A 13,583-nucleotide genomic window follows, 5' to 3' on the forward strand; every position below is an offset into this window, starting at 1 on the left:
ATCTCCGCCTAGCTATGTTTACACAGTTGTCTCCATTCATTCAGAGAAAGCAATCGCTTCCCTAGTGGTAGCTGATAAAAGACTCCCTAGCTCAGTGCTGTGGAGTGACAGTGAAATTCCTATTCTCAGACCAGGCACAGACTTCTTATACAAACTCCTTCATCTCTAAGGTTAGCCTGGAGAAAGCATGCAACAGCCCGACTGGTGGTCACAAACCTTTAGCAGCTGTCATGTAGAGTCTCTGGAGAAATGACCTCAGCTCGGGTAGGAACTCTTAAGATCTCAGTTATATTGCTTTGCTCCTGGATCCTAAGGATTTGGGGTGGGAGACGCCCAAGAAGCAAAAGGAATCTTCTGCTGCTTTGCACTGCATGTGTTCTCTATGGGATTTTTATAATAACCAAAGTGGTTTATTTTGAGCCTCAGAACAAGAATCTGTCCCCCAAAGGGCTCTATGATGCTGTCACTAGACAACCTAGTAGAACCTATTTGGAGCAGGACACCATCTACAGGGGAAGTGAGAACCCAGATGGGGGCGCTCTGAGCAGTTCTCCATCAACCTTGAAACCCAATGTAGTCTACATCACCCTGAGGTCTAAGAGGAGCAAACCAGCCAATATAAGAGGAACAGTGAAACCCAAGAAGAGGAGGAAATACCCTACCCAGGTTCTGTATGAGCACAGCCAAGGAATCTTTCAGGGCTTCAAAAGAAAAGATGGGCACAACTGGTTTGCGCAACGAGAGGAAGGTGCTGATGAACATGAAACCAGGGATAAAGGAATTATTCTGCTGCCTGAGCCAAGGATGGAAAGTAGAAAACAGAGTAACATCAGAATCTACAGTGACAGTGCACCTCCTTGGTTCAGTGCAGAAGACATTAGGGCAATACGTTTTCTAGCAGACACCAGGATACATCGAATTAAGCAGATGCCTTCAAGTGACGGTGATTTGATCTTATTTGAAAATCCTTTACAGAAGATGACGTTTTCGATAGACCCCAACGCTACTTGCCAGGGAATGTGTGGTCTTATTAAAAGACCTCTAGACATGAGCGAAGTATTTGCCTTCCACTTGGATCGGATCCTGGGGCTTAACAGGACGCTGCCATCTGTCATCAGAAAGTTTGAGTTCGCCCAAGGTAAGATGATCTATTGTTCTATTGTAAGACAGCATCTGATGGGCACCAAAGTTGTGTGTGATGCTTTTTCCCTGTTTGTTTACTAATAAATTTCAATAGAACTATAAATTTTAAAAAAGCAGAAACGTCAAAGCTAAGCTATCATGTCTGAAGGCATACATAGACTAAATATCTAAGTTCAAGAGGGCTGGTAAGCTAGCTTGTGCATTCTTACCACCCTGTGTCAAGATGTTACATTTCTCAGGCTATTTAAACATTTTTTTCATTATTGAAGCTTGCAAAGTATTTGCATTTGGCGGAAACTGAATTCCTTCAAGATAAGGACACTGGATATGCCAAATATATACATTTCTAAGGTATTACAGACCAGAACAACATTTATTCTCCTAAAGTGCAAGCTTGCAGTTTGTTGGGACATGCAGTAACAATGTTTTCACATTCCAGTATATACATTTTGTAACTAGTGTATTTGTTTAATAAGAAAGAAGAGTGATATTATTTTACTATCTACTTCTAATTAGGACTATATTCATAAGATTTATTTTTAAAAAAAGGATTGCAGATTTAAAACTAGGGCTAAAGAATGACAACATCATTAACAAAGATGAAACATGACCTCTATTTACCAACATTTTAAATGCATATTGCTTAAAGAGCAGTTAAAGTTATGACGTAGACCTTTTCCTTATGACAATAACTGGGTTCTGGTCTCAGAATGATGAATAATAAGAATACTACAATTGACAAAGCCAGTGGTATGCAACACATTTCACTATTTTGACAATAATGAGATTGGAATAATCTCAGTAATTTAAGTAATATTATTATTATTGGTGTATATTATTACTATGTTTGTTGAGCATGAAGCTGGTTACAATACTTTGGTTAAGTGATAACACACCATTACATACAGCTCTCTAATGTGACTGTGCAAAGGGAAGGAACACACAGGTTCTAAAGATTCTATAGAATCTATAGAAGTTCTATAGACACAAGATCTGGGTACATGCAATTTAAACACAGGCTACAATGCCCCTGTTTTATTATTTGAAAGATTAGAGGCACTATATCCTCCATGGCAGAAGGGATGTTCATGACATCATCTGTGTTCCACGTTGATATGACCTCAGAGCCTGTCACTGGCTCCTCTCATGGGTCACTGCGTGATGCATTTTCAGGAGTTGATGATGTGCTAAAGCATTTCTGTGATGTCTAAATGGATATGTTTTAGCATCATAGCAAGACAAAAGTGACAGCTGACACTGGCAAACTCAAGTGACTTGTCATGAGTTCTTCTATAATCCTTGTGAATTAATTTATTGTCTAATTTGTTGGACCTTGAAGAGTCCTGCAAGTATTGCTACATTGCCAAGGTTTAAAACACATTGTTAATTTTTCAAACTATTTGGGGTAGGGAAACTCCCATTATTCTCATACAGGCTTTGGTTTGATGAAGCTCAGCAACATATGGGGAACTAATTGCTAACTAGCTTGACTCTATACAGAATATAATAAGAAGCTTGATGAATATTGGACCTCACATGACATCATGGCATGTGTTTTGCTTTCTGTCTGGGTGTTGCTGAAGGATTTCCATTTGTAGTATAAAACCCCTAGATTGTAAGCTTATGAGCAGGAAAGTGTTCTGTGTACCATGAATTGTGTACATTGTACAATGCTGATACACCATTAAACACATAGGTTTAATTAACTGCCTGTACATTATAAAAGCTGACTGGTTAGGAAACACATTCAGTTATTGCTTCATGTATGTGTGCAAAGTCCATTTAGTTACTGCATTGTGTAAGCGGTATATGTTTACTTTGTCTGTGTCTATAAACCTATGTAACAAGCTAATTGTTGCCTGTTGTTAGCAGAATAACCGGTTTTCAAGATATTCACCATTTTAGATTTAATTATCATGGGTATATTTTCATTTATTTTCTTAACCTGTCTTTGCAACAGAAATAATAAAAAGTATACAGCAGTCAGCTTGTCTAAACTGACACAAATACGTCTGATAGATAAACATATTAGGGATTTCGCAATGAGTGCTTCTAGATCCATATAGTCCCAACCCAGACAAAATCAAATGGAGAAATTTGACAAAGAATATTGGCTAAAAGCTAAATAATTACAGAAAACAGTCCACCTGCTAAGAAAACTCCAACATTTGACTCACAAGTCTTTGTCAGGATAGAATCTGTTTTGAACTGCATTTGATTTGTGGCAATGACTTTACCAGTTATGTTATTTTTTGGTGTTTTTTTTAGTATTTTTTGGTGTTTTATTTGCAACACTATAATACTAGTTTGGTGCTGTAGTTATAGAAAACAAAACCCCTTCTATATAACGCTAAAATGTTCCACTTTACACGGGGTTAATGATATGAGAACCCCTGAAGATTTTACAATGTCGTATAAATCAATGCAAATCCTAAAGCCATAGGAGCAGAGCTTTTCTGCGACACTTTAAAATATTAGCTGTAAATTTCGACAGAAAGTATTTGGGAAAATATATCATAATATTCTTTTTTCACTCATAGTTGCATAGCTGACATACTTGCCTTGAAAACAGACACCAGACAAGCTGATTTTGACATACATTTAAATGTACATTTTCACATTAAAGTATACAGCTGCTGTTATAATGTACATTCTACTTCCAAAATAAATAATTTAATATATATATATATATATATATATATATATATATTCTATATCTTCTGTATAATGAAGGTGGTACAGACAACCATCAGAGCTAAATTTGCGAAGAACCAAGTTGCAGCAGGATGGGAATTGAAAAAAAAATGTTTTTTTGTTTTTTTTGTTTTTTTTTTTATTAAACTTAGCCCTTTTTGGTAAAGAAAATTCTTCTAAGTGGCTCTAATAGTCAGTCCTTGGGAAGTCCCATTGAAGCTCTGCTGAGAGATTCTGTTAGTTCCATGAGAGAACATAGACGCTTATGGATTACATTCAACAATGGGTTCCTATTTTCTAAAATGCATTCTTAACAATTAAGAGCCCAACAATGGTATCATAAACATGTGCAGATGTTCTTCAATGGAAAATCAGGCCAAAGTCCGGAGTATGTAATACAGGAAGTTTGGGTGTGAGCATTCCTGAAACTAAGTTGAAAGCTGAAAAAAACAGCATCATAATGGAGGAAAAATGAAAAATAAAAGCAGCTGTCCGAGCCTAAAAATGGATTTGTATCATGTCCAACCATCCACGGCGGTGTTCTCAAGGGATGGTTGTGTCTTTTATGTCCTCGGCCCTTAAATGACCAGAAAAAAAGGGGGGTGATCTAGAATTCCAGGAACATTGATACCATTATTTATTATACCTGCTTAGCAGTATATGCGCTTAACTAAGTCCTTCATTGCTTGGCTCAAAGTTATAGCAGATTCTTTTGATATTCACATTAGACAGCAATTCCTTTTCAGAACTAACAAATGAAAGAGAATAACCTATAATAAGAATTATTTCATATATACTCTGAAACTGATCACTCATAAATATAATTAAGGCATATAAAGGATCATTTTTGAATTTCTCAGTTACTATTGACTAGAAATATGAGGCATATTTCTATTTCTATTGCAGTGCTGATATATATACAATCCCAGACTCTGATGCCATCACAGGACATTCATACAATGTCCCTGTACCATACGTTGATTCTGTACCATTGTGGGTAGGATTTTTCTCCATGGTGACAGCTCAATGTTTTTATTTCCATGAGGGAGACTTCTTCTTCACTGAGCAATGGGCCAGATTATAGATCAAGAAAATAAAAAAAACAGAAATGGGTGAAGTGACATCTACTGCATTTTTAGGATGTAAGAGATTTTATTGGGTTGCCAATTTGTGGTAAACATGGAAACACACAAAAAAAACCATATATAATATACACAAAAAATGGCAAATGAGAATGAACAGGCACAAATGAACAGGCACTCTCCAGTCTTATACAAAAATAAAGCACTAATTTAAAAAGTTTTTTTAATATCAAATACCTTTTGTATGTCAAAAAATAATGCTTTATTTTTGTATAACTTTGATGAAATATATACTATGTATACTAAATAGTTTTTAAAATGTAACTGTTATATAAAATATGGAAACTTCTGAGCGCAGGAGGCTATTTTCAAAGCCAGAGATACATTATAAGTAGTTGAATAGCATTCTTCACATTCATTGCAATGGTAGAATGAGCTAAAAAAAAAAAAAAAAAAGATAAACTGTATTTTTTTGATATTGTGATTTCATTTCCTCCTAAGGGAGGTTTTTATATCAAATGATTTGTGAGAGATTTAACTTTGACATTAATGTTTTGTTTCATCCTAAAGTCACTGTAAGGGTTAAAAGAGTAGTGCCAAGGTTTGCGCTCTGTGGAAGTGTCTGATGGTTTTATTTACTATTATCCCTGCTCGATTTCCTCAGGAAGGTGACTCAGATTTAAAACTCGTCTGCTACATGCTGATACTATTGTTTTCGAACTCCCTTGTCACACCAACTTCTTTAATGGTTATTTTGTCTTCAATTTGGAAATATAATTATTTCCATCTTGGTTTAGATATCATGGAGCCAGAAACAGCCATCTGGATGTAATGTCAAATAAACAAAAACTAAAATAAATATATTATATACACAATGAACAAAAAAAAGTTGTAATAAACAGAGATAACTAAAGTTATTAGACCGCAGTTGATAGTATGTTGAACAGATTCATATTATTTCTTTTTTAGGGAGCATGTAACTGATTGATTTGTAGGTATAGATACAGCTGTCAGATAAGCATCACCAAGGGATGTCATGGTTTAGAAAGATAATATGATATGTATTTGTCAAATAAATCAACTAAATCCTAAAATAGTATGTGGATGACAAGACAATACTGGAGTAGGAAAGGCATGTCCTGTACAAGAAGGTATATGCCAAAGAACAGTGGCTGAAATGAGTTAGGATGCAGGAAAATATGCTTTGTTGTTATTATTGGAGTCTTTTGAGTATTTTCTTAAGTCATTTTGGTATGACAAAACCTACTTGTAAACTGCATGTTACACGTTGAGCTGTAAAAATGTATTTTAAATAGAAACATTGAATTTTGGGGCATCAAATCTTATTCGGTCGTTTGTTGCCTGGACTCACGAATCAAGTCAATTGCATCTTAAACTAAACAAATTAAAATATAGTGTATGCTCGGTGAAATACAGTGAAAATAAATGTGATAAGCGGAACACACTGATATGAATGTGTTGTGGTTGCCTGTGGGTTCAAGTTATTGATACTGTTTCTATTGTGGCAACACGAAACTAATTGCTTTGCAGCGGTTAGTGAATTTATTCTAAATATCATCGACAACAAGAACTCTACTCCTGAATACTGCTCATTATGCATCTTCTACTATGAAATGGGTTGACAGATATTTTATTTACTAGACCTTTTTATTTTGGTAAATGCCCATCCCAGAGATAACAAAACATATACCTTGCTTTTCTTTTTTTTTATAGATGGTCTCCCATGTCCTGTTATTCTGTGGGACTCCTCATTATCTCCGACAGACAACACCACTCAATCCTCTACCAAGCTGAAGTGGGGAACCTACCAGATGATTCTAAAACAGAACTGCTGGTTAAATGGCAAAGTCCCCAAACCAGAATCAGGCTGCACAGAAATCCATCATCATGAATGGTCAAAGATGGCACTTCTTGATTTTCTTCTTCAGGTATACATATAATAACTTATATAAGGCTCTTATGATGGCATGTGTACAGGTCGCACATTTCAAAAACAGCCAGAAGGGTAAACACATTTTCGAATTTGTCTTCTCATTCGGATAAGCTTGATTTACTATATGAATAATGAAAGCATTGCTAAAGGAAGAGGTCTCTAAGATACCTGATAGCTGAGTAGATGAGCACTGGAACAAAAAGTTCCACATACATTTAATGGTGGATATTGTCATGAAAGAAAACCCTTACAAAAAATTACTGCAGTTTTTCTGAAGTAATACTGCAGTTTTTTGGACATGAAAAAACTGCGATACTGTACTTTTAGTGCAGTATTTCTGCACATTTACTGCAGTTTTACTGCATTTGTACTTCACTGTACTGCAGTATTACTGCACATTTACTGCACTTTTTTTTTATATTGCAAACCTGCAGTTGTACTTCAATATACTACAGCTTTATTGCATTTGTACTTCCGTACAAAAATAACTGCAGTAAAACTGCAGTACAGTGAAGTACAAATGCAGTAAAACTTCAGTAAATGTGCAGTAATACTGCAGTAAAAGTGCAATATTGCAGTTTTTTCATGTCCAAAAACCTGCAGTATTACTTCAGAAAAACTGCAGTAATTTTTTCGTAAAGGAATGTTGTTTTATGTATTGTATAAGACTTTTTTTGTTTGTTCCATAGATATATCAGCATCAACGCCAGCCAGCAGTGCCAGTAGCATAATGTTTTCTCTCTGCAGTCTTTTTTCAGAGCAGCCTCTCATTTTCCTGCATAAGATAATTTTCCTGTCCTGACACTCCTGTCTTAACCCTAAATTGAAATCAATGATTCTTCAACGTGGGACATGTTCTCATAGTTTGGAGTTGCTTAGAATAGTGCATTCTTTGAGGTCCTTCTACTGCTTCTGTTTCAAAGCTTGGCTTACTACAGGGTTCATTACAATAAATCTCCCTTGGAAACCATGGTACTAGATTCTTCAACAACAATAAAGGTGCTTTGATCATTTAGTTTCCATATGCCCTTTATGGTCTTCTATAACATATGAGGAGGAAGAATCTAGTGGATAAAAATAGAGCCCTTTTGTGTGCATGCTATGTCTGGAATGTTATATAAAGTCATGTGAGGATTGTTTTGGCCCCAAACATGGTACCGGTCTTTAGAAATTGTTTAGTGTGTGTCATGGTCCAGAATACACTCTCTTTTATCTTGGCATATTAATAGGTATCTGGTTTTCATTGACTACAGCAACAACAAAGAAACCTCATTGGTAAAATGTGTGATAACTATCCTTGTATTTTGATGTCAGAGGGACCTCAGACATGCTAACCTTAAGCAATATGCTGTTATTATAAAGCCTACAATGCTATAACATATTACATAAATTCCATGAACATTACAACACTTTTACTAACGTTTAAAAATTATATTAGCATAGTTATTAGATAGTAAAGATTCTCTAAAGGGATAAATACGCATTAAGCCACTGCTGGAGGTGACAAGCTGATACATTAGGTAAAGCTTACAATCTAGAGGTCATAATATAGATTTATTGTTTTAGATGTAACACTAATAAGGAGAAAATAAGCTTAAGTCCTAAAACTAGAAAATACATTACTTTGCAAGTATCTAAGTATCTTATACTGTATCCCATAGGAATAAATAGTAGAATTATTACAAGTAAAAAGTTTTCACACGTTAGTACATGTTTGTTCACGAGTGGTATAATGTTTGGGAAACTTTTTTAAAGGGACTCCAGTTTCTTCATAAACTTGGTTAAGGTAGAGTATCCACTTTGCTGTCATATTCCTAGAAAGTAGTGACTGATAAGGAAGTCTAGTCGCTAAATAGCTGTTTAGTTTGGCAGAATTGAATCTGATTAGCTGTTATGCACTTTATAGATGCGGAACACAAGTGTCTAGAAAACTGGAAAATAGTCACATTGGGCACATGAGTACCGTAATTACCTCTGGAACTGTGACACAATCTGTATCGAAGACTTACTTAGTAAGAACAAAGTTGAACACAGCAAACAATATCTAGAAATAGCAGCTACTAAGGCTCATGACCTGCATTTGCAGTCTCCATGGCATAGTTCAGGCCATTTAGGCTGGAATTATAAGTAAAAAAAAATATTGTTGCTTTAGGGCTCTTAAATGTAATCACAGCACATGCACTACCAAGTAAACAGGATCACTGCTCTCATGGAACAACTTTGGAAAAGCACCCACATGAGGCATGTTTGATGATTACATCCATGGACACATGCATTAGTTGCTCAACTTGAATCAAGTGGAAGACAAGCCATCGCAGACAGCAAGGAAATAAGAGCCTAATCATTTGAGATGGGGGTGACCCATTGGCAGTCCCTATTTTGTTAAGTGTTAAACTTATTTATTATGTTACATAAACATCTTAAAGGGGAAGTTCCACAAAAACAATTTTTGGTTGAGAATTAAAAACAGTTCTGTATCTGGATTGGCATTGGGGGAAATGTGGTTTTATTTACTTGTATTCCAATAAACTGCACCTGCAGAGTTAGAGGTCATCATAGGTAGTCATATAATATTTTGAATGCATTTTCCTGCTCAGGCATCACACTGAGTTAATTCATTATGGCACTACTAAAAAATTCCCAGTTGTCCAATGAAATCCTTGGCTTTAATTAGTTAGAGGGTTTCAGATTTGGGTGATTGCGTCATTTTATTGTCATCTACAGGGCAGTACGATAAGGAGTCAGGGTGTTTGTCTAGTAGATTTGCTTAGATAAAAGACTAGTAGACAAACGGATAGCTTACATGCAGCTGTCTTAATGCTATATTATTCAAATGCAAGAACTGTTTGAAACCTTGGTTTTGATCTAATACAAATAATAGTTATAGGACAAATGATGGGTGTTCCCCTTTTACTTCAATTACACTGGATAGGTCTCAGAGGGAATGAAAGGATATTCTGTGGTTGTGCAGACTGCTTCATCATCTAGGAAAGTCCTTGTTCAAACAGTGATACTTTCTGTCTGGCCTAAAAGGCTATATTTAGACATAACATCATAGTTTTTATGATCTCCAGGATAAACATAGCTTTGCCAGGGTGGCAGTCTGAATTCAATGGAAACTTTGCTTTTGTGAAGCTACCAGTATGCAGTGTAAATCTGAAAAAATATATGTTCATTATGCTGGTTTTAGGCTTTACAAGCATAACCCAAATTTCCACGCTGTACATTTTTAATTGTTAGACTTATAGTGAACAGTGAAAAGGTCCTGTATGTGAGTGCGTGTGTATGAAGAGGGGCGTAAAATACAATAAAATAAACTATCCTGTGCCTTCCCAATGCCCCCACCCTGTTCCCAGTGAGATGGAGGTGTCTCTGATCCCCAGCAAGCCCTGTCTGTTGGGTTCTGGGCATTCAATCCCGTTTCCCTATCCCAAGTGTCCCCTGTCTTTCGACCTCCCTCCAATTCCCAAAGTATATGGTGAGCATCCTCTGATGAGAATCTCTAGCAGAATTCCATTTAAACATATGAGGACATTACAGTCTTATTTTAGCTTAACAACAACAAAACATACTCTCTGGAGAAAAACTACTGGGGTCATAGAGCCAAAGGCAAATTCAACTATGTGGCACCATGCTGAGGTGCATACCTGGTAACATTTTAAAAGAGCGGACTCATTTATGAAATATTAACCCTTTAATAGCCCAAATGGCCCTAATTATGGTCCACATGGAAACCTTGACTTATAGTTATTTAAAGATACACTAAATTGAACCATCTGCATTAAAACAGGGATATCAACCATAACATACTGGTAGCAAAAGCACCAAATGAGAGTCTTATCAGGACTTTCCCACAGGAATCGGGACAGTTATGCGTTATGGTAGAGGTTGGGGAAATGATAACATCCTAAGTAGAGGGGAGCCTCAACCTCTGGCATCAGCCTCACCTCCCTCTTTATACCAGCACATCCATTGAGGGCAATACAATCGACAACCGCTTGGAAAAGTGGAAGCTAGAAGAACAGTTTAGGATTGGTTTACAATCATTGCAATTAGGTGCACACTACCTACCAGGGCAGCTGCTGTGATGTCAATAAGGAAATATGTTTCAGGTATATTATTTTGTTGGTCCTGGAGCTAATGGGAACAGGGTAAAACAATGCATGGTGTTTCTCTGATCTTAATTATGAGAATGTTAGCCCCAAGACTCAGCATAGTAGAGATCCATTAGTTACATCTCACCTGTCTTGAACAGGTGTTGAACTCAGGTCCTCCATACTCTGTGCTTCTCAGTCTGTCTTGTACTTCCTTGACCCATAGTATTCTGACTGCCCTGCCTTTCTCCTGTGATTGACCTTGGCCCATTTCTGACTAAAATACCTACTTGTTCCAGTTTATGGTCACATTCTTGTGTATTATCTTGGATACTCTGGTGACTCATTTACTTTGAGGAGTTCCTCCTTCTGTCTGGACATGCACTACATCACTTTGGGTCTTGAGGCATCATTGTGTTCCTGTGGATCATCAATGTCCAGGGGGCACACAAACTTGAGGGCTCAATTTCATTGTAGGACCATCTGACCCTTGGAAGCTTGTACCTCACTTCAAAATTGCCCCAGATTTCTCAGAAGTTAGATGACATGACATTTCCTTATCTATAGCATTGTTTAACTTGTTGGAACTGAACACCATAATAATCTTCTGTAATTGATTCAACAACATCGTTCTGTGTGATTTCTTCACAGGTATATACTCGACTTGACAAAAACTGCTGTGGTTTCAGGCCCCGAAAGGAGGATTCCTGTGTGAAACAAGGCCTCAACCTGAAATGTGATGATCCTGGGAGTATTGATCTGATGCACATCATACAGAGGAATCATGATCCAAGGCACTTGGTGTTCATTAGTAATAAAGGCTATTTCGACAGAAGTGAAGATAATTTGGATTTTAAATTGTTGGATGGAATAAAAGAGTAAGAGTTCACTTGCAGAAAGCAAAATCAACACTGAATAACACTGCATGCTATCATACAAAAAAAGTTTGTATAAATGTAAACGTGTGCTTTTTCTTGCATATTATCATTGTTACAATGTTTTCACAAAGCTTTAGCAGGTTTGTTTGCTCAGTTGAAAGCTTTGCATTACAGGATATGTTCACAACAGTAAGTAGAGCCATTGAGAGCTAAGAATGGCTTGGTTAGGAATGGTGGTCTAAATATTGAACTTTGGGGCAAAGTCCAGAAAGAATAATAAGCCATGCTAAGGAGCACATCTAAAGTTATAATAGAATAGTCACGTTTAACTATATACTAACCCAGTGAAATGCTTGCTCACCCCAAGTCAAGTTGTAGCTCAACTTTTCTGAATGATATTTATAAACACAAATGTACTATTTTTCCAGATTCCCAGAGTCTGCTGTCTCTATTCTAAGAAGCCAAAAGTTACGAGAAAAACTCCTCCAATCATTCTTCTTGGACAAGGTCTTCTGGGAAAGTCAAAGAGGACGTCAAGGGATTGAAAAACTAATTGATGTTATAGAAAGAAGAGCCAAAATCTTGTTGACTTACATTAATGCCCACGGTATTAAAGTCATATCTATGAAAGACTAAAGAATCTTGAAACCATAGCCAGATTTACTTGAACCAGCATAGTGGGAAATTAAAGACGGTCTTTTGTTGTGATTGTGCAAAATCCTAAGGCCAGTCTTATAGGTGAAGTTGTATTTATATTTTTTATGTTGCTTGACAATGGAGGTTGTTATCATTTATTTTCAATGTCATCAATTTATGCAACAACTTCGGTGTAATAGTTGTGGCAATATTTAGTGTCAGTGTTTACCTTATGGAAGCTGAGGTGTATAACAGTGTCAATGCAAAGGCAATAGTACCTCATTTATTTTGTTATCTGACGTTCTCCTCCTTCTCACTCACCCTTACAAAAGCAGACTGAAGTAATGAACAGCAATCTTCAAATTAACAATTAGGGGCAGAATAATCATGCAGATCCTGAGAACAGTAAATTAGGTTGGCTTACCCTTTCCCTTACCCTTTCCCTGAGACATCCCATTGGGCAGAACTAAAGAATACCATATATTTTCTATAAATCATAAAAAAATTAGTAACAGTAGTAGCAATTAGTAGACATTTTTCAACTTACCTATTCTAGATAACAATAACTGTAGAGTAAATGCATCCACTATTATAATAGCATTGTCTGCTGAAGTAGCTTCAAATAATATAAATTCTAATCCAATGACAATATCTTATCTTTGGGCTTTAAGCTATACTAAATGAAAACCTTCCTTTTGCCATTTAATGGTTTTACCCCTAAGTCATTTGGTTGTATTACTATAACATTTAGGAAAGGCACACCGGAAACCTAGTAAAACATATACAGTAAATAGACTAGAATCTGATATTACAAATTTAACAACGGCATGCCATACAGAGTCATTAGGTGCTGTAAAAAGACCTTAGTAGGGTTTTAATGATTTCAAATGTCCAAAGATTTCATTTATTTTAGGGAATCTAGCCATTAGGTAGCTAAGCCTGACACACTTCTTTGTATGTTTGACAATATGTATATAACAAATATATATTTATTTCTACATTAGATTTTTTTTGGAAACCAAACTTTTGTGTTTGCCATTGCAAATGTCAGTATCACTTGTTTTGCTTATTTCCCCATCTTTGAAGCACTAGCATCTGTGGC

The 13,583-nt window shown here is 36.2% G+C and overlaps 1 protein-coding gene across 1 annotated transcript; it reads left to right on the top strand.

The window, feature by feature from the left end:
- Window positions 1–215: 215 nt before the first annotated feature.
- Window positions 216–12,745, top strand: GASK1B (golgi associated kinase 1B). The gene is made up of 4 exons (XM_053455365.1): window positions 216–1,138; window positions 6,654–6,868; window positions 11,619–11,845; window positions 12,274–12,745. The coding sequence occupies exons 1-4, from the start codon at window positions 250–252 to the stop codon at window positions 12,479–12,481; spliced, it is 1,539 nt and encodes a 512-aa protein (XP_053311340.1). The 5' UTR covers window positions 216–249; the 3' UTR covers window positions 12,482–12,745.
- Window positions 12,746–13,583: the final 838 nt, after the last annotated feature.

The sequence above is a fragment of the Spea bombifrons genome, chromosome 1 (assembly GCF_027358695.1).
Source record: "Spea bombifrons isolate aSpeBom1 chromosome 1, aSpeBom1.2.pri, whole genome shotgun sequence".
In the NCBI taxonomy this organism is placed as follows: Eukaryota; Metazoa; Chordata; class Amphibia; order Anura; family Pelobatidae; genus Spea; species Spea bombifrons.

What these genes read in the sequence shown, in the direction of transcription:
- GASK1B (XM_053455365.1), top strand. Translation starts at nt 250, where the DNA reads ATGACCTCAGCTCGGGTAGGAACTCTTAAGATCTCAGTTATATTGCTT. An exon ending in TTCTTGATTTTCTTCTTCAG is followed by an intron (nt 6,869 to 11,618) that starts GTATACATATAA and finishes ATTTCTTCACAG; the next exon opens with GTATATACTCGACTTGACAA. An exon ending in TTGTTGGATGGAATAAAAGA is followed by an intron (nt 11,846 to 12,273) that starts GTAAGAGTTCAC and finishes CTATTTTTCCAG; the next exon opens with ATTCCCAGAGTCTGCTGTCT.